Source organism: Saimiri boliviensis, chromosome X, assembly GCF_048565385.1.
Source record: "Saimiri boliviensis isolate mSaiBol1 chromosome X, mSaiBol1.pri, whole genome shotgun sequence".
Taxonomy (NCBI): domain Eukaryota; kingdom Metazoa; phylum Chordata; class Mammalia; order Primates; family Cebidae; genus Saimiri; species Saimiri boliviensis.
This window is the reverse complement of record NC_133470.1, coordinates 15,128,639-15,149,680: the sequence shown is the minus strand read 5'-3', so window position 1 is coordinate 15,149,680 and position 21,042 is coordinate 15,128,639. Positions and strand designations below refer to the sequence as shown.

The window sequence follows — 21,042 nt, the reverse complement described above, 5'->3', positions numbered from 1 at the left end:
CAGAACTCAAAACAGCCTTTTTTTTTTTCTGGTCCTCTGCCCCGGGAAGGTAGGCCTTTGTTTTTAAGTTTCCGTCTTGCTGCTGCCTTTTTTTCAGGGATGCCCTGTCCAGCGAAGAGGTAGCCTAGTCACAGTCTTCCAGCAGAGGTGTTGCTGAGCTGCCGTGAGCTCCAGCTAGCTGCCATGTGAACTTCCCTGCAGTCCTGTTTATAGGGGTACAGTTAGAACTGCCTCGGCAGTGGTGGCCTGCCTCTGTAATGGCAGACTCTTTCTGTAATGGTGGACTGCCTCAGCAGTGGCAGGCTTACTCGGTAGTGGTGGACCACCTCAGCAATGGCAGACCGCCTCAGCAATGGCAGATGGCCTCAGCAATGGCAGACTATCTTGGTAGTAGTGGACTGCCTCGGTAATGGCGGACACCCCTCCCCCATAGAGCTGGAGCATCCCGGGTTCAGCTGTGCTTGCTGTGAAACTCTCAATCCAGAGTGTTTCAGATTGCTGGTCTTTGTGGGGGTAGGACTGGCGAGCCTGATCACCTGGCTCCCTGCCTCTGTCCCCCCACCTTTTTTTTTTTTCTCAATTGAACCAGCGACTCTGTCTCCCAGGGGTTCCAGTCACCAGTTGAAATGGTGCCTGGATTTGTGTGAATTCTTTTGCAGAGGCCCGCTGCACCTGCTGAAACAGCTGCACTGGAGACTCGTGGAGCTTTTTCGCCCGGGAATCTCCTGGCCTGGCTCCCTGTTTCAGTCCCCTTTTTATCAGTTGAATGGGTGACTGTCTCCTAGGTGCTCCAGTAGCCAGCTGAAACTGCACCTGCACCCATGTGAGGTTTTTTTGTGGAGACCTGCTGTGCCGGCTAAAACAGCTGCGCTGGATACCTGTGGCGCTCCTCCACCTGGAACTCTCCTGGTCCGTGGGCAATAAAAGTCCGTCTGGAAATGTGACAACCACTCACCCTCCGTGCTCTCACTGGGAGCTGCAATCCAGAGCTGCTCCTACTCGGCCATCTTGGATCCCTCTCCTGCCTCCCTGTCTTAATACATGCACTCATCAGGGGCACATGCCAAGTTCTTTGTAATTCTGGCATTAAGGCAAGCAGGTGTTGCATGAAATAGATTGCCTCCAGAAAGCAGGAAAACTAGCAGACAGACCCCTGCCCCCTGCTGCATGTACCAGATGCTGTGATACCATTAGTTGGTGAGATCTCTAGAAGAAGACACCTGTTGAGTCTATTTTGATAGAATCTGATACAAATTCTAAAAGAAGGTCATTATTTGTATGTGTTAAGAGTGCTAAAGTGAGAGCTGTCTTTTTTTCTAACTCATTTTATGGAAAATTTCAAACATACAGAAAAGGTAAAAGAATTTTACAGTGAGTACCCCCATGCCCACTTTCTAGATTCTACCATTCTCATTTTATTATACTTACTTTATCACATACCTATCCATCTATCTGTCCTTGTATTGATTCATCAGTCCTTCTTATTTTTTAATACATTTCAGAGTAAGTTGTTGACATCAGTGCACATCCCAGAAATACTTCAGCATATATATCATTAGTAAGTAAATATCTATAGGTTTTTTTCTTTTGAGGTAAAATTACATGCAATGAAATACATTGTTTTGTGTGTATATATGCTGAATTTGACAGAAAACTGTCTTTCTGAAATGGAAGAAGCCAGGGGCCCTGAGGAAAAGGGGGATAGAAGTCTTTTACAGCCTTTGCCCTTGTTTGTGTTATTGTTGGTCATGGAATGGAAGCTCTCCTGAGCTCCAGCTTAGATCACCCCTGGTATTATGGTTCATTCCCAACGTATACATTTTTGTTGGTGAATCCTAGCTACTGGCTTCTCTTAAAATCAGAGTTTCTATCCCCACTGTAACATTGTTGCCAGCCAGTACAGTGGGATACTAGCAATGAGAGGAGGGTACATCTGCTCTTCTTGCCCTTGTCCAAAGTTCTTAGATAAGAAAGTCATTCTCTCAAGAAGCATGGTGGATGAAACCTATTTTTTATACCAACCCTGATATAATATCACAGGGAGGCTTTTTCATGTTATCTAATTTATTTTATAAAACAGGGTACCAGATGAATACATCTTCCTGGCCGATGTTCCTCTTAAAGACACTAAACGGGTCTGAAATGGCATCTGCTACATTATTTAAGAAGGTAAGAAAGATATTGTAGAAAGCTGTCATGTTTTTATTGTTTTGGTGGGAATGCTTAAATTCTTAATCTTCTGTGACATGGAAAAGCAAACATACTTTTAAAATTATTGGATTGGCAAGTGTATTCATTTGCTAGGGTTGCCATAACAAAGTACCACAAACTGGGTGGCCGAAACAACAGAAATTTATCTTCTCAGTTCCGGAGGCTGTAAGTCCAAGATCAAAGTGCCCTCCGATATATGCTATGCTCCACCATTAGCATGTAGACATGTTTGTATCTCCACGCCTTCACTAACACTGAATGTTATTCATCTTTTAAAATTTTGTGAATCTTTTTTGTGGGGGAGTGATGAAGATGAGGATGATGTCCCATTGGTTTCTGGTGAGATCTCTCTTCTTAGCTTGCAGAAGGATGCCTTCTTGCTGTGTCTTCACATGGCCTTTTCTCTATCCATGCACATTCCTAGTGTGTCTTCCTCTTCTTATAGGGACATCAGTCCTATTGGATTAGAGGCCGACCCTTATGACCTCACTTAACCTTTATTACTTCCTTAAAGGTCCTATTTCCAAATGCATCTATGTTGGGGGTTGGTGCTTCAACATATGAATTTTGAGAGGACAAAATTCAGTCCGTAACAATAGCTTAAATAACAGAAATGTATATTCTCACAGTTGTGGAGGCTAGAAGTCTGAGATCAAGGTGTCAGCAGGTTTGATTTTTTTTTTTTTTTTTTTTTTTTTTTTGAGATAGAATCTCATTCTGTCACCCAGGCTGGAGTGCAGTGGCATGATCTCAACTCACTGCAACCTCCGCCTCCCAGGTTTAAGCAATTCTGCCTTAGCCTCCTGAGTAGCTGGGACTACAGGTGTGCACCACCATGCCCAGATAATTTTTTTGTATTTTTAGTAGAGATGGGGTTTTGCCATATTGTCCAGGCTGGTCTTGAACTCGTTTTTCTTTTCTTTTTTATTTTTATTTATTTATTTATTTATTTTGAGACTTGAGTTTTGGTCTGTTGCCCAGGCTAGAATGGAGTGGTGTAATCTCTGCCTCCTGGGTTCAAGCGATTCTCATGCCTCAGATTTCCAAGTAGCTGAGATTACAGGCATGTGCCACCACACCTGGCTAATTTTTGTGCTTTTAGTAGAGACAGGGTTTTGCCATGTTGTCCTGGCTGGTCTTGAACTCCTGGGCTCAGATGATCCTCCAGCCTTGGCCTCCCAAAGTGCTGGGATTACAGGCGTGAGCCACCGCCCCTGGCCAGGTTTGGTTTCTTTTGAAGCCTGTTTCCTTGGCTTGTAGATGGCTGTCTTCCCTGTGTTTGCATGTAGTCTGCTTATCTGTGTCTAGTTTGTTCCTCTTATAAGGATGTCAGTAATATTGGATTAGGGCCTACCCTAATAACCTTATTTTAACTTAATTACCTCTTTGAAGACTTAGGTCCAAATGCCATCACATTATGAGGTGCTGGGGGTTAGTGCTTCAACATAGGAATTTTGAGGGTGACACAATTCAGCCCATAACAGCAAGTCATAAAAAAGTCCCAAATATGATCACCCACTAGTCCAATTTCATTAGTAGCCTCTTTCTTGACATGAATATAAAAAGAATACTATACTGGAAGCATATCTTCATTGCTATTTTTTTTATTTGCATTCAGAAGTGAAGCTTCCCCTCACTTTACTGTATGAGTACCTTTGATATTGCAGAAAAAGATGATGGGCCAAAAAAAAAAAAAAAACAAAAAAAACACTTGAAAGTTAGTTGGAGAGATTTGGTTTCAGAAGCAAACAATGTTAAAATCAGTCATCAGAAAGAACCTTTTATGAGGAAATACTTCCTATATAAAAAAAAGAAGGCCGGGCGTGGTGGCTCAAGCCTGTAATCCCAGCACTTTGGGAGGCCGAGGCGGGTGGATCACGAGGTCAAGAGATCGAGACCATCCTGGTCAACATGCTGAAAAACCCGTCTCTACTAAAAATACAAAAATTAGCTGGGCATGGTGGCGAGTGCCTGTAATCCCAGCTACTTGGGAGGCTGAGGCAGGAGAATTGCTTGAACCCAGGAGGCGGAGGTCGCGGTGAGCCGAGATCGCGCCATTGCACTCCAGCCTGGATAACAAGAGTGAAACTCCGTCTAAAAAAAAAAAAAAGAGGAAAAATTTCTAAAATAGTTTATGTTCTTGAGAAAACATTGAAAAGAGTATGTTAAGAAACAATAAAAGCCATGTTTTAGTTAAATTATGAGTCAAAATATTTCTTTCTCTCCCTCTCTTCTGATTGTTTTTCAGTCACTTAACTTTTATTACAACTCTACTTGGAATGGTAAGAATTCATTGTAGTTTTAAAAAGCTTTTGAAGAAGATTGAAGGCATAGGATGTGAAACATCAATTACTATGCCTCTTTCATTGCAAAGAAAAATTCTGCAGGTACACCTTTGAGTAAGATGAATGCAGAAAGTGGACTTGCCCTACCTGCAAAGGACACAGGCAGTGCAAGGCCCTTTGGCCAGTAGTGACCATATGTAAGAATAGCCAATTAAAAAATATTTAGCAGAAGTCTATTTATTAAACACCTATTATCTTGGGCTGTGGCTTTGGAAAAGCCATTGGATCTGTTTTACTAGTCAGATTGCTTAATCAGCTGGTTGCATGCCACACATATCATACACATTTTGTTTTTAATTTTTTAATTATAAAAGTAATTCATGTAGGGGGGTGGTGGGCAGGGGATGTGAATCAAGCTATCTCCTTAGCTAGTGAAAAATGCATCTCCCTTTGTCCCAACCATTCCTTCCTTTTTCCACTCTTCTCTCCAAATTGAAGTTTTATTTGTTCTCACAGACCTTTTTCTGTACATTTACAAACAAATATGGGCTTTTATTTTCTTAAACATTGATTAGAATATATTGTATGTAATATTCTGTGGTTTACTTTTTCTCCTAACATATCTCTATGTTTTGGAAATCATTCTGTTTCATTTCATGTATATTTTAGGTTGTATTGTACTCTTCTGTAGAATGGATCATCAGAATTGATTTAACCCTAGAATTGACGTAACTGTAAGGATAGGTGATGAGGTCATCTCCACATTCTTGTTTAGATCAGCTCTACAGTAAGCATTCTTATAAAGAACTTCATGTATAAATGTGGACTGCTACATTCTTGAAACTAGAATTGCTTGTTCAAAGGGATATATGTTTTGGCTGGGCGTGGTAGCTCACACTTTGGGGACTGAGGCAGGAGGATCACTTGAGCCCAGGAGTTCAAGACCAGTCTGGGCAACACAGTGAGACCCTGCCTCAAAAAATTTTTTTTTAAAAATTTATAAAGAAAAAACAAAGAGATGTATGTTTAAATGTTGATATATACTGTTAAATTGCATCCCAAATGGGTATTCTAAGGCAACAGTCCCCAACCTTTTTGTCACCAGGGCTCGGTTTTGTGGAAGATAATTTTTCCACAGATGGAGGGGTGGGTGGTTTTGGGATGATTCAAACACATTACATTTATCATTAGATTCTCCTAAGGAGCATGCGATGTAGATCCCTTACATGTGCAGTTCACAATAGGGTTTGCACTTCTATGAGAATCTTAACGCTGCTCTTGATAGGAGACAGAGCTGAGGTGGTAATGGGAGTGATGGGGAGTGACTGTAAATAAAGTTGGAGATTTGCTCGCTTGCCTGCTGCTCACCTCCTGCTGTGCCACCCAGTTCCTAACAGGCCACGGACCAATACCATTCTGGGGGATGGGGACCCCTGTTCTAAGCTATGCTCCACCATTAGCCTATAAACATGTTTGTATCTCCACACCTTCACTAACATTGAATATTATCCATTTTAAATTTTTGTGAATCTTTTTTATGGATGGAGTGGTGAAGATGAGGATGGTATCTCATTGTTTTAATTTGTATTGTACTGATTACTAGTGAAATTGTGCTTTTCAGATTTGTTTAATGGCCTTTTGTTTTTTTTTTTTTGGATTGTCTGATTATAGCCTTTGCCTATTTTACTTTTTTTTTTTTTTGAGACAGAGTCTCACTCTGTCGCCCAGGCTAGAGTGCAGTGGTATGATCTCAGCTCACTGCAACCTTTGCCTCCCAGATTCAAGTGATTCTCGTGCCTCAGCCTCCCAAGTAGCTGGGGTAACAGGCATGTGCCACCACACCTGGTTAATTTTTGTATTTTTTAGTAGAGACGGGCTGTCACCTTGTGGGCCAGGCTGGTCTTGGACTTCTGACCTCAGGTGATCTGCCCGCCTTGGCCTCCCAAAGTGCTGGTATTATAGGCATGAGCCACTGTGCCTGGCCCTTTGCCTGTTTTTCTATTGGATTTCTTTCCTTCTTAGAATCATCTTAAATCCTCACTTTTCCTTGATTTTGGCCTCTGGACGGCCAATTAATTAGGAAGATCCACTCACTTAACTTCCTAATTATGTATCTGTTCTGTTTATTTCTAACCTTACCACCACTGCCCCTTGGGCAGGCTGTCAACCTAAAATAACAACAGAGTAAGAGGCTCTTTCCCCCCCAAAAAATAGAGTCCATTTGGGAATGAATGACAAGGGATTACAATGCAGGATATTTGTGCTGTGATGGATCATTGGCATATCTGGTGAAGGTAAGGCAAAGGGAAGTTTTTAAAGGCAAAACAAGGAAGGTTACATAAGTTGTTTTGAAACACTTATCTTGGCCACAAGGATCAATAACAAGAGTGGTATTTGGGGTTGAACAGTCTGTTACTGGATAGATAGCCTTGCAGGAGTATTCTTTGTGTAAGGTTGTGGTTTTCAGAGTCCTTGTAATAGTTTTTTATCATAGGCGTGTGTACATGAGAGTCCCTCCTCTCTGGTCCATTTTGTTAGGGTTTGGTGTGACTCCGTTTTGATTCTGACAACTTTTACAAGGCTTTCCTCTTGCCTGAACTGTTACGCTAGCCTTTTAACTGCCTCTAATCTTCACCCTTTCACACAACTGCTAGAAATGTGTATCTCATACAAAAATCTTACCACGTTATTCCTCTGTTTAAAACTCTTTTGAAGTCCTGGTTGTACTCAGGATGAAGTATAAGTTTTCAACATGGCCTGTTAGGTCCTGTGTGATCAGGTTTAGGGATGCCACTCCCTGTTTTCGATGTTATGCTCTTAAATTGCTTGTAATAGCTTGTAGATACTGTTTATTTTTAGAGCTGTGCTTTGACTCATGCTGGTTTTCCCTGGTTAACTTCTACTTTAAGATTCAAGTCATACGTTAAATCCTCCAAGATAACATCCCTAATTCCCCCTCTCCATTCTTATACTTTTTTTGTTTTGTTTTGTTTTTTTCTTTGGTGAGACAGAGTCTCCCTCTATCACCCAGGCTGGAGTACAGTGGCGCAATTTCAGCTCACTGCGGCCTGCAGCCTCCACCTTAAGTGATTCTCTTCCCTCAGCCTCCCAAGTAGCTGGGACTACAGGTACCTGCCACCACATCTAGCTAATTTTTTTTTTTTTTTGTAGTTTTGGTAGAGATGGGGTTTCGCCATGCTGGCCCGGCTAGTCTTGAACCCCTGACCCCAAATGATCCACTCACCTCAGCCTCCCAAAGTGCTGGTGTTAATAGGTGTGAGCCACTGTGCCTGGCCTATTGTTAGACTTCTGTAGCACCTTTTACATATCCCAATCTTTGTATGTGTTAGATTATATTATTATTTTTACTGTCTCTCTTCTTGGACTGTGAGTCCCTTTTGAGCAGTTAGCATGTCTTTTTATTGTCAGTGCCTATATTAGCTTCTGGACACACACTTGTTAAAAGAATGAAGAAAGGATGAAAGAGTACAGGAAGATGAATACATATGGAAGGAACAGATGGGCTTCGTTTTGGACATGTTGAGGTGTCTCTGGGAAATTTGAGTAGCGATGACTATCTGGCTGTTGAAAAGTTGAGAACTTAGGAACAAAGTTTGGCTTGGGCACATGGATTTGGAAATTTTTAGCATAAACGGTAATGATAGAAGCCTTGAGCTTGAGTGAGCTAGCCCAGAGAATATATAGAAGGAAGAGAGGAATGTTAAGGTGAGAGCATTGAGAAATACCCACCTACCTTATAGGGTGGGTAAAGGGATAAGAGCAGCTGTAGAATTAGAGGGAGGAGGAAAACTAGAATAAACCAGTGTCATTGAATCCAGTGGGGCAGAGTTGCAAGGATTAGGGAGTGGTTAACAGTCTCAAGTTCAGCTCAGAATTACACAGTGCCTGGCTCATATCATGTACTTAAGGAAGGTTAAGTTAAGAGGGAAGCTGATTTTTGACTATTTGGTAGATAGAAGATTGTCAGTTACATTAGCAAGAGCTGAAGTCCAGGTGAAGAGTATCCTCAGAGCTAAATTTATAATTTTTGGGGCAGAATATTGGTATAGATCATTCCTCATGGCTTCACTTCACTATTTCTATAAGTAGACCTTAATGATGGGAGGATCACTTAAGTCTGGGAGGTTGAGGCTGCCATGTGCTGTGATCTTGCTATTGCATGCTAGCCTTTAGCCTGGGTAACAGAGTGGGACCCTGATTAAAAAAAAAAACAAAAAACTCTCAAATTCCTATTTCTGCAAAATAGGAAACTGACAAAGGCTGGAAGAAAATTTATACATAGATTAAATGTCTACTGTGTTCCCACACAGGCAGTGAGCTTACTCACTGGTTGGGGAGGAAGTCAGTTAACAAAATAACAAACATATAGTGAGGCAACGTCATTTACCTTAAGGAGAATGGTAAAGGTTTGGAACAGCTGCTGTATGGGATGGGAGAGGGAATGGTCTAGGTCACATGACAGTATTTTGGAGGGCTTAGCTAAGGATGAAGGGCAAAAATGTGTGGAACTACATGTAATAAGCATATGGGAGGGACTTTGCTGTAGCAGTGATCAGCAGCTGTATTAGTCTGTTTTCACACTGCTGATAAAGATATGCCCAAGACTGGGAAAAAAACTAAGTTTAATTGGACTTACAGTTCCACATGGCTGGAGAGGTCTCAGAATCATGGTGAGAGGTGAAAGGCACTTCTTACCTGGTAGCAGCAAGAGAAAATGAGGAAGAAGCAAAAGCGGAAACCCCTAATAAAACCATCAGATCTCGTGAGACTTATTAACTATCACGAGAATAGCACAGGAACGAGCGACCCCCATGATTCAATTACCTCCCTCTGGGTCCCTCCCACAACACATGGGAATTCTGGGAGATGCAATTCAAGTTGAGATTTGGGTGGGGACACAACCAAACCATATCAGCAGCTAAGTATAAATAGGTGAAGCAGATGGTGATATTGAACTAAGGTTTGGAGATAACAGGGCAAGGACAAGGGAATAAGTTGGTTTTTGGTGCTCAGAAGAAAGTAGCGAAATGATGCTTTGTAACCTCGATGTGAAAGGGTATGATAGAATGTTTGAGTGTTTGGTCCTTTAATTTACATCATTGGTTCTCAACTGGGAAAAGGGTGTGATTTGCTTCTCCAAGGGAGATTTGGCAGTGTCTGGGGACATGTTTGGGTATCAAAACTGTTTGGGGGGTTAGAGGTGAGGTGCTACTGACATTTAGTGGGTAGAGAGACCAGCGAGTGCTGCTTCACATCCTACAAGACACACACGCACACACGCGTGTGCGCGCACACACACACACGTTCTCTCTGTGGCTCCAAATATACACCCCCCCCACACACACACACACATATTGTGGCTCCAAATACAGACACACACACATGCACACACACAGACACAGACACAGACACACACAGACACACAGACACACACACACACACACACACACACACTTGTGGCTCTACATGTAAGTAGTGGCAAGGCTGAGAAACCCTAACCTGTATGTATTAATCCATTAATCCCCTGGTGAGCTAATCTAAGTTCCTGGCTTTAAATACAGTTTATAGGCAGATGATTTTTAAATTTGTATTTCCACCCAGACCTCTTACTCCCAACTCAGATTTGTATATCCAGTGACCTACTCAACATCTCCACTTGGATGTCTGATGGACATCTCAAACTTCTCTACCTGTTAACCTCCCTATCTCAGGGAGTGGAAACTATCCTTCTAGTTTCTCAGACCTCAAACCTTGGTAATTATTTCTAGATCACACCCTACATCCAGTCCATAAGGAAATCCTATTGACTTCAGAATACAGTCAGCTTTTCATATCCTTGGGTGCTGCATCCATGGGTTCAATCAACTGCAGATTGAAAATATTTTAAAAAAACCTCAGAATACAGCAAAAAATAGTACAAGTGAAAAAAAATATGTATAACAGCTATTTACATTAGATTAGGTATCATAAGTAATCTAGAGAGTATTTAAAATATATAGGAGGATGTATATAGGCTATATGCAAATACTGTGCCATTTTATATCAGGGACTTGAGTATCCTTGGATTTTGTTATCCTCAGTGGATCCTGAAACCAGTCTCCTGTGAATACTGAGAGACAAATGTATGTTCACAGTCCAACCACTTCCTGCTGTCTACATTGTAATCACTCTGGTACAAGCTGTCGTCTTCTCTTGGTTGGATTACTGTAGTAGCTTCTCACTGGTCTCTGCATTTATAACTTTACAGGCTATCATCAGCACAACAACCAAGAGTATTCCTTTTAAAATATAAGTCATGGCTGGGCATGGTGCCTAATGCTTGTAATCCCAGCACACTGGGAGACTGAGGTGGGCTGATCACTTGAGGTCAGGAGTTCAAGACCAGGCTGACCAACATGGTGAAACCCTGTCTCTACTAAAAATTCAAAAATTATCTGGACGTTGCGGTGTACACCTGTAATCCCAGCTACTCAGGTGGCTGAAACAGGAGAATCACTTGAACCCGGGAGGTGGGGTTGCAGTGAGCCGAGATCGCAACACTGTACCCCAGCCTGGATGACAAGAGTGAGACTCTGTCTCAAAACAAAAACAAACAACCCACACAAGTCAAATTATATCACTCCTCTTTTCAAACTCTTCAGGGGCTTCCTGTTTTACTCACAGCAAAAGCCAGAATCCTTACAGTGACCTATAAAATTGTATGTGATATGACCCCTCCTTATCTGACCTCATTTCCTACTGCTCTCCTATTTACATTTTACCCACACTCACTTCCTTGGTGTTCTTTGGACATTTCAGACACAGCTCCTGCTTTAGGGCCTTGACTCTGGCCATTTCCCTCCAGATTTCTGCTCACACATCACCTTCTATATGAGACATGTTTTAATTTCCCTATTTAAAGTTGTGCAACCACTCTTTCTATATTGCTCTCTGGATTTCTCTTACTGTGCTCTATGGTCTCTATTTTTTGCATAGCACTTATTATTTCTAATATATGTATTTTACTTTTAAATTTATGTTTATTGTCTCTTCTCACTAGCATGTAAATAATGTGAGGGAGGGATTTTGTCTTTTTTGCTTGTTAATATATCCCAAGAACCTTCAGTAGTATCTGGAATATAGTAGATACTAAGTAAATATTTGTAAATGAATAAATGAAGGCTAAAGGACTAAAATTATTGGTGAGGTCCAATAAGTAGTTGATTAAAAATAAGGAGATAGAAGTTAATGTATTAGTTCTTGGTCAGAGGTAGGTACTGGGAATATAGCAGTAAACAAAGCATAAAATATACCCTTATGGAGCTTACTTTCTAGTTGGGGAAATGTTTAATAGATCATGCTAAATAAATAAAGTATATCTTATGTTTTATACTCTTACATGCTTAAAAGAGAGGTCGACATCTTAGATAGGTTGGCCAGGAGGGTCTCACTGAGAACGTACCTTTTGATCTGAAGGAAGGAAGACAGTGAACCATGAGGCCGCAAGAGTAGGATTATTCCAGGCAGAGGAGTAATGCAAAGAATGCTGAGACTGGTTTCGGATTTTGTGGGACATGGGAAGAAATAGCCTTTAAGGAGAACCATATTGTAGATAATCAAGAAGGGAGGTTAAAAGCTGGGTGTGGTAGCACCTTCCTGTAGTCCCAGCTACTTGGGAGGCTGTGGCAGGAGGATTGCTTGAGCCTAGGAGATTTGATTCCAGCCTGGGCAACATAGTTAGGAGACCCTGTCTTTTATTTATTTATTTATTTATTTAAAAAAGGTGCGGTAGCTCATGCCTGTAATCCCAGCACTTTGGGAGTCCAAGGCAGGTGGATAACCTGAGGTCAGGAGTTGAGACCAGCCTGGCCGACACGGCCAAACCCCATCTCTACTAAAAAATACAAAAAATTAGCTGGGTGTGGTGGCGGGTGCCTGTAATCCCAGCTTCTCGGGAGGCTGAGGCAGGAGGATTGCTTGAACCCGGGAGGTGGGGGTTGCAGTGAGCCGAGATCATGTTAATGCACTCCAACCTGGGCAACAGAGCCAGACTCTGTCTCAAAAAAAAAAAAAAAAAGAAGGGAGGTGGTTATAAGAACACTCTTCACTAGCAATCTTCTAGAATAAAACCATTTTTGTTTCACCATAAAAGAAAAGAGAATGATCCTTGTTTATTTTAGCTATTGTTTTTGCAAATTATATTTTTGTGTTCAAGAAGTTATTAAAGAACTGGTGATGATGACAAACCAAATTCTTTAAAAACATTTCACTTAACATAATGACCTCCAATTCCATCCATGTTGCTGTATTGACAGGATTTCATTTTTATGGTTAAATAATACTCCATTGTGCATATATATATATATATATATATATATATAGTGTTTTATATATCTATATATCACATTGTGTGTATATATATACTGTATGAGATATATATATATATATTATATATATATATCACATTTTTTTATTCATTTGTTGATGGACCCTTGTTTTGTTTTATTTCCAACTTTTATTTTAGGTACTTGGGGTACATGTTTAAGTTTAGGTACATGTGTAATATGGATAGATTGTGTGTTGAGGGGGCTTGGGGCACAGATGATTTTATCACCCAGGTAATAAGCATAGTACCTGATAGGTAGTTTTTTGATCCTCACTCTCCTCCTACCTTCCACCCTCAAGTAGGCCCTGGTGTTTGTTGTTCTCCTCTTTGTGTCCATGTGTACTCACTGTTTAGCTCCCATTTATAAGTGAGAACATGTAGTATTTGGTTTTCTGTTCCTTTAGGGTAATGGCCTCCAGCTCTCCATCTGTGTTGCAGAGAACACGATCTCATCCTTTTTTTGTGGCTGTGTAGTATTCCATAGTATATATGTACCAAATTTTCTTTATGCAGCCCACTACTGAAGCGCATCAAGGTTGATTCCACATCTTTGCTATTGTGAATAGTTGTGCAATGAACATATGCGTACATGAGTCTATGGGAGAACAATTTATTTTCCTTTGGGTATGTACCCAATAATGGGATTGCTGGGTTGAATGGTAGTTCTGTTTTAAATTTTTTGAGAAATCTCCAAACTGCTTTCCCCAGTGGCTGAACTAATTATATTCCCACCAGAAGTGTATAAGCATTTTCTTTTCTCTGAATCTCACCAAGATCTGCTGTTTTTTTGATTTTTTAATAATAGCCATTCTGACTGGTGTGAGATGGTATCTCATTGTGGCCGGAGTCTCACTCTGGCTCTAAGGCTGGAGTGCAGTGGTGTGATCTTGACTCACTGCAACCTCTGCCTCCTGGGTTCAAGTGATTCTCATGCCTCAGCCTCTTGAGTAGCTGGGACTATAGATGAGTGCCACCACACTTGGCTAATTTTTTGTATTTTTAGTGGAGACAATGTTTTACCATGTTGGCCAGGCTGGTCTTGAACTCCTGACGTCAGTTGATTCATCTGCTTTGGCCTCCCAAAGTGCTGGGATTATAGGTATGAGCCACCGAATCTGGCTATCTCATTGTGGTTTTGATTCGCATTTCTCTAATGATTAGTGATATTGAGCATTTTTTCTTATACTTCTTGGCCATTTGTATGTCTTCTTTTGAGAAGTGTCTGTTCATGGATGGACACTTTTGATTCAGTATCTGGCTATTGTGAATAGTGTTGCAGTTAACATGGGAGTACAAGTATCTCTTCAGTATACTGATTTCCTTTCTTTTGGTTATGTACCCCCAGCAGTGGGATTGCTGGATCATTTGGTAGTTTTGTTTTTTTCTCTGCTTTCTTACCATTAGTTATTGTTTTGGTCTTTTTGATAATAGCCATTCTTACTAGGATAAGATGATATCTCATTGTGGTTTTGATTTGCATCTGTTGGCCATTTCTGTGTCTTCTGAGAAATATCACAGGTCTTTTGCCCGTTTTAAAATCAGGTAATTTGTTTGTTTTTGCTATTGAATTGTTTGAATTCTTTATATTTTCTGGTTATTAATCCCTTGTGATGGATAATTGGCCATTATTTTCTTTCTCTATTTCTGTAGGTTGTCTTTTCTTTCCTACTTTTTTTTTTTTCTTTTTGAGATAGTGTCTCACGCTGTTGCCCAGGCTGGAGTGCAGTGGCACGATCTTGGCTTACTGCAACCTCTACTTCCCATGCTCAAGTAGATCCTCCTGCCTCAGCCTCCCAAGTAGCTGGGACTATAGGCTTGCACCACCACACCTGGCTAATTTTTTTTTTTTCTTTTGAGATGGAGTTTCACTCTGTCACCCAGGCTGGAGTGCAGTGGTGCAGTCTCAGCTCACTGCAACCTCTGCCTCCTGGGTTCAAGCGATTCTTGTACCTCAGCCTTTCGAGTAGCTGGGATAACACATGTGTGCCACCACACCCAGCTAATTTTTTGTATTTTTAGTAGAGATGGGGTTTCACCATGTTGGTCAGGCTGGTTTCGAACTCCTGACCTTGTGATCTGCCTGCCTCGGCCTCCCAAAATGCTGGGATTACAGGCGTGAGCCAATTTTTATACTTTGTTTAGAGATAGGGTTTCACTATGCTGCCCAGGTGGTCTCTAATTCCTGGGCTCAAGTGATCTGCCCACCTTGGCCTTTTGAAGTGCTGGCATTACAGACATGAGCCACCACTCCCGGCCTAGGTTACATATTTTAATCTTAAAATTAGTTCTATTGCATTGCTTATTCCTGTCTGTTGTTTTGTTGCAGAAGATACACATTACCGTTTGAAATTAGTTTACTTTGCTACAGAAAGTCTCAGTCTTTTATATGACAGTGTAAGGTCCTGGGATCCTTATGTGTGCCTGGAATGTTTTCTGCATTTTGTGAGCATCTAGCACGAATTTGTCAACTGCCATGTTTATTCTTTGTTAAATTCAGCTTACCTCACCACTTTTTTTCTTCTCATGCATAGTAACAGTCAATTGACCTTTAGCCCTTTCATGTAACACTGCTTCTTACTTACCAGCTATTTATCAAATACTTTGATCTTCAATCAGTCTACCTTTTGACTAGCCAACTTTCAGGGTGGTGGTTTTTTTGTTGTTGTTTTTTTTGGGTAAGCAGGGTCTTACTCTGTTGCCCAGGCTGGAGTGTAGTGGTAAGAACATGGCTCACTGCAGCCTCGATGACTTCCTGGGCTGAAGTGATCCTCCTGCCTCAGCCCCCTAAGTAGCTGGTACTACAGGTGTGCTGCCACCATGCCCAGCTAATTTGTGTATATATATATATATATATATATATATATATTTTAGAGACTGGTTTTGCCATGTTGCCCAGGCTGGTGTCAGACTCCTGAGCTCAAGAGATCCACCTGCCTTGGCCTCCCAAAGTGCTGAATTAGGGGTTACAGGTTTGAGCCCAGGGTGGTTTTTAAGAAACAAATTAAGATACGTAATTCAGCCTCGTGTAGTAGCTCACACCTGTAATCCCAGCAGTTTGAGTGGCTGAGGTGGGAGGATTGGTTTAGGACAGGAGTTTGAGACCAGCCTGGCCAACATAGTGTGGCCTCATCTCTATAAAAATTAAGAAAAGAATATGTAATTAAAAGGACTTTGGAAGCTAATAATTAAGGAGCTTCCAGATTGTAAGGGTGTAAAGAGTAACAATAGAAAAACACAGGGTGATGAGATGGGTTTTAAGGGGACATTTGAAAAAGAAACCAGCCTTCCAGATATATTTTTTAAATTGGTGAGAGAATTAGTTGAGAGCTTGCTCACTGTTTTTGGGTGATTCCTTGGTTCTTTCATTTAAAAAAATTGCTTGCTGTTGGGTATTGTGCTGGAAATAATAATATGAATATCTGTTTTTAATAATCTTAGTCTCATAGAGGAGTGAACACATTTCAGTAGTGATATTACAATTGAAGATGAGAGTGGCTCTGAGCTGGGCCTAGGAGTGGGCAGGGGTTGGTCAGGGAAGCATTGAAAGGAGGCTAGGAGAACTGGGCTTTCAGTTGGGTGAGTTGGAATTGTCCAGGCAGATGATGGAGTAGGTTGCTCCAAGGAGGTGGCTTCAAGACAGACTGCCTAGCTTTAAAATCTAGCTCTGATTGGGAGGTTGTGGTTTTTAATTGAATTATGGATAAGTGAAAGGGATGAGTCTAGGGTAGTGGTTCTCAACCTTGGGTGCACCTTCAAATTTCCCGGAAAATTAAAATATTGCTGTTTCCCAGGCCCCAGCATAGACCAGTTCAATTCGTATCACTGGTGGTGTGGTCACAGGTGATTCTAATGTTCATTAGGGCAGAAAATCACCAGTTCAGGACTACTATTTTTTATTCTTTTTTTTTTTTCTGTTTTAATTTGAACAAGTGTCAGTAAAATAGGATTACTATTTCCAGTCTTTTGGCTTAGGTGACTGGGTTGCTGTGATGGTGCCATTTAGAAGGATGAAAAACAGATTGAAAGAAAAGATGTTGCTTTTAACATAACACGTGGACTTTCTAGCAATCCTGTTAACGTTTACATGCTTTAACCTTTTTGTGACTAAGAAATAATTTTAAAATATTGATTTCTAGATTGGATATTGTAAATGACCCCAGACTATATGACTTTCATGTTCTTGTGTCTGTATTTTATACTTTGAGTTTCTTTTCCTTTTTTCTTTTTTGAATTTTAAGTTGTTCATTTTCTTTTTTTTTTAATTGCATTTTAGGTTTTGGGGTACATGTGAAGAACATGCAAGATTGTTGCATAGGTACACACATGGCAGTGTGATTTGCTGCCTTCCTCCCCTTCACCTATATCTGGCGTTTCTCCCCATGCTCTCTCTCCCCAACTCTCCACCCGCCACTGTCCCTTCCCCATTTCCCCCCAACTGACCCCAGTGTGTAGTGCTCCCCTCCCTGTGTCCATGTGTTCTCATTGTTCAACACCCGCCTATGAATGAGAACATGCTGTGTTTGATTTTCTGCTCTTGTGTCAGTTTGCTGAGAATGATAGTTTCCAGGTTCATCCATGTCCCTACAAAGGAAACGAACTCATCATTTTTGATGGCTGCGTAATATTCCATAGTGTATATGTGCCACATTTTCCCTGTCCAGTCTATCATCGATGGGCATTTGGGTTGGTTCCAGGTCTTTGCTATTGTAAACAGTACTGCAGTGAACATTCATGTGCCTTACAGTAGAATGTGTCCTTATAGTAGAATGTGTCCTTATAGTAGAATGATTTATAATCTGTTGATTTTCTTTAGAATTCTTACAATTGAGTTTCTTTTAGGGTATCATCTGATGTTGTTTCTTTTCTTTGGACTTACCACTTTTTGACATACCAATTTACATATTTATTAGGTTTGTCTGACTGCCTTTTGTAAAATTTTTTGTTGATTGCTTTTCTCTGTCTGCACCCACTACTAACACGAGTGCTAGAATGTAAGCTCCACCAGAGCAGGGATCTTTGATATATTTGTTCACCAATGAATCTTAAATTCCTGCTGCATAGTAGATAATGCATATTTCTTGAATGGATGAATCTGGCTGGTTTTGCTTCTTTCCAGGTTCTTGACTCTGCTCCTGAAAAAATATGAGATGTTGGAGAGCAGTTTCGGATTTGTGAGCACTGTTGTCTTCCTATATTAATTGATAATTAAACATGGAGCTTAATTTTTGCTTGCTAAAAGTTATGAGGATACACAGTTTTTCACTTCGAGCACACGGGTCTTAATACATCTTAAAAATGAAGTCTTTTTTTTTAATGTTTTGGTAGGAACCACCAAAGCCCCCACTAAATAATTTTAAAGTGGGGATGAAACTAGAAGCTATTGACAAAAAGAACCCATATTTCATCTGTCCTGCGACCATTGGAGATGTGAAAGGGGATGAAGTTCATATCACATTCGATGGCTGGAGTGGAGCTTTTGATTACTGGTGCAAGTATGACTCTCGAGATATTTTCCCAGTTGGGTGGTGTCGCTTGACAGGAGATGTATTACAACCCCTAGGAACTAGTGGTAAGACAATAATTAACTACATGTTTTTTACTTTATTGATGTTATATATAACTGTTGTTGGTGGCATTGTGGTTAGTGTTGGTATGATACTAGGACTTCATGCTCCAGCTAGTGGCAGACAGAACAGCAAAGCACTGTCCAGGCTAGAGAAATGGACATAACAGAAGGTGATGATTAGAATTCTTGAGCATCACTGTAGCATTGTAGTCTGAGTTCCAGTCCGCACTGGAGAATATGGACAAAGCTAAAAGTCATATTTGTGCCATTGAGGTCTTGTTGTGGTAAGCATGGGGGGTGGTGTGTGCTCAGCTCCTTTTATGGTTGATGTTCAATTAAAAATTATACATCGTATTCCATTGTTCATATCTCAAAGATATTTTTTAAAAGCTTGGGCATAACTGTTGTAAACATGTCTTACATGATTTTGGTCCTGTTTTTAAGTTAAATTGACACTTCGATAGCCTTAAGTTAAATCCATAGTGAAAAGTTTTGACTCTGTGGAAGGCATTATAAATTAATATGTTATTGTAGTCATGGTAATATTTATTAGTTGTGACAGTGTTTCCTAAGCTGAGAACTATGATCTTCTAGATGTTTTCTTTCAGAGAAAAGCGGTCAACATGTTGATGTTCCTTGGTGACTCTTTCAAGGGCTTAGATATGCCTAACCTGGTCTTCTATGATGGAATAACTGCTGAGGCTTAAGTGGCGTCTAAGCATAGAACCCAGTCATTGACCTAAGTTTAATATAAACTTCGTGGGATTCCGTTAGCTGGACGTGATGGCGTGTGCCTGTAATCTCAGCTACTCGGGAGGCTGAGGCAAGAGAATTGCTTGAATCTGGGAGGTGGAGGTTGCAGTGAGCCAAGATCACGCCATTGCACTCTAGCCTGGACAACAAGAATGAAACTCCATCTTAAAACATAAATATATAAAAAATAAACTTAGTAGGATTAAATATAAACATATTTAAAAAATTTACCCTACTAAATGTATTCATTTTTATGAGAAAAAAATAAAGATAGATGTAGAAAATAAGTAGGCAAGGTGTGCAGAGGAATGTAGTGTCTAGGTAAGAGCTTGTAGCCATATTATTCTTGCAATGGCTGTTAGAATCATCTGTAATTTGGGACTTTAACACATTCCATTATACTAGAGTACTATATACCACAGTGTTCTTTTTACTAGGTACCTCGTTAACCAGTTTCCTACTTCTGTAAGTCTAGGAAGTAGATATTAATGGTTGATTTTGTAAAATTCAGCATGATACAGATCTATACGTATATGATATTAAGATAAATAAAACATAGCCTCTGCCCTCAAGAAGTTTACCTTCTAATGGAAGAGGGATGCATGGAGGCATAGAGTTGTAAAAAAAGATATAGTATTAGCAATGCAAAAATAGAGATGTATGCTAGATGTTGGAGGTGGCCCAAAGACTTCCAGTCTTGGTTGGAGGAAAAGGTGGTTGCATAAAGGAAAACATCACGAAAGGATGCATGATTCAAGTATTAGATGAGAAGCAGAAGTCGCCCAGCAGAATGAAGATGAAGGTAGGATGGACACATAACAAAAGTGCAAAATTCCAGTTTATCCTAAAAACTGATGAGTTCACTTTGGAACACAGTGAGTTTGAAACGTGTGGCTGAGAATGCTGTTGTCCTCCAGTATTTTTTCTTTTTTTCTTAGAATTGCACTTGGTTGCTTAACATACAGACTATATTTCCAGACTCCTAGCAGTATGGTGTGGCCACGAGAGTAAGTCCTGGTTGATGGAATAAAAGCACACATAGAGTGTACTTTTTCCAGAAAGAATATTATAGAGAGATGAGCATGTCCTTTCCTCTTCCTTCTTCCTGCTTTTATCCTTCTGCTATGAATGTGGTTTTGACTGGAGCTCCATCTTAGAGCATGAGATGGAAACCATATGCTGTGGAGTGGGTGGAAAGCAGCCGGAAGCCAGAGTCCCTGAGAACTTGGTGGAGTAGAGCTTTCATACTAGCCCACCTGTTTTCAGACATTAGTGAGAAATAAATTTCTATGTTATATAAATCACTATTCTTTTAGGTTTTTCTGTTACTTTTAGCTGAACTCAGTTGTAATTGATTCAGGGTATCTTTGGGACATCCAAGTGCACATGCTCATTGATCAAATAGCTGCATATACAGATCTGGAGCCTCAAAAGATAGGTCTTGGTTGACAAATCAGGTTTGAGAGGCACCATGTTCACTCAAACAAATATTCTTTGTGCCAGGTGGGATTACAGGTGCTTAGGATGGGAGGACTAGTAGTTTACTTATTTTGTTGATAGCAGCAAGTGGTGGAAGTTTTGAGTGGGTTTTAATTGTGCGTGTATAACAAGTAGAGGTAGAAGAGGACCAAGATAGAACCTTGTGGGTCAACATTTAAAGCAACAATTATCACTCTTGAATTACTTGGGGGAGCTTGTTAAAAGGCAGTGCTCGGGAACTAACATTCAGGGGTTTGAATCAGTGGGTTTGGAGTGAGGTTTAGTTGTTTACAGTCACATGGCTTGAGGCCTGAACTTTGAGAAGCACAAAAATAAGGAATAGGTAGAAGATAGAAGTCAAT

At 40.6% G+C, this 21,042-nt stretch overlaps 1 protein-coding gene across 3 annotated transcripts in view; it reads left to right on the top strand.

Moving 5' to 3' along the window:
• The window catches only part of SCML2 (Scm polycomb group protein like 2), a 112,319-nt gene that overhangs the window by 29,829 nt on the left and 61,448 nt on the right, over positions 1-21,042 (top strand). For all 3 annotated transcript variants that reach the window (XM_074392317.1, XM_003924132.4, XM_074392318.1), the window contains exons 6-7: positions 2,081-2,169; positions 18,208-18,451. In XM_074392317.1, the coding sequence (XP_074248418.1) occupies positions 2,081-2,169; positions 18,208-18,451 (333 nt within the window). The remainder of the gene's footprint in view (positions 1-2,080; positions 2,170-18,207; positions 18,452-21,042) is intronic.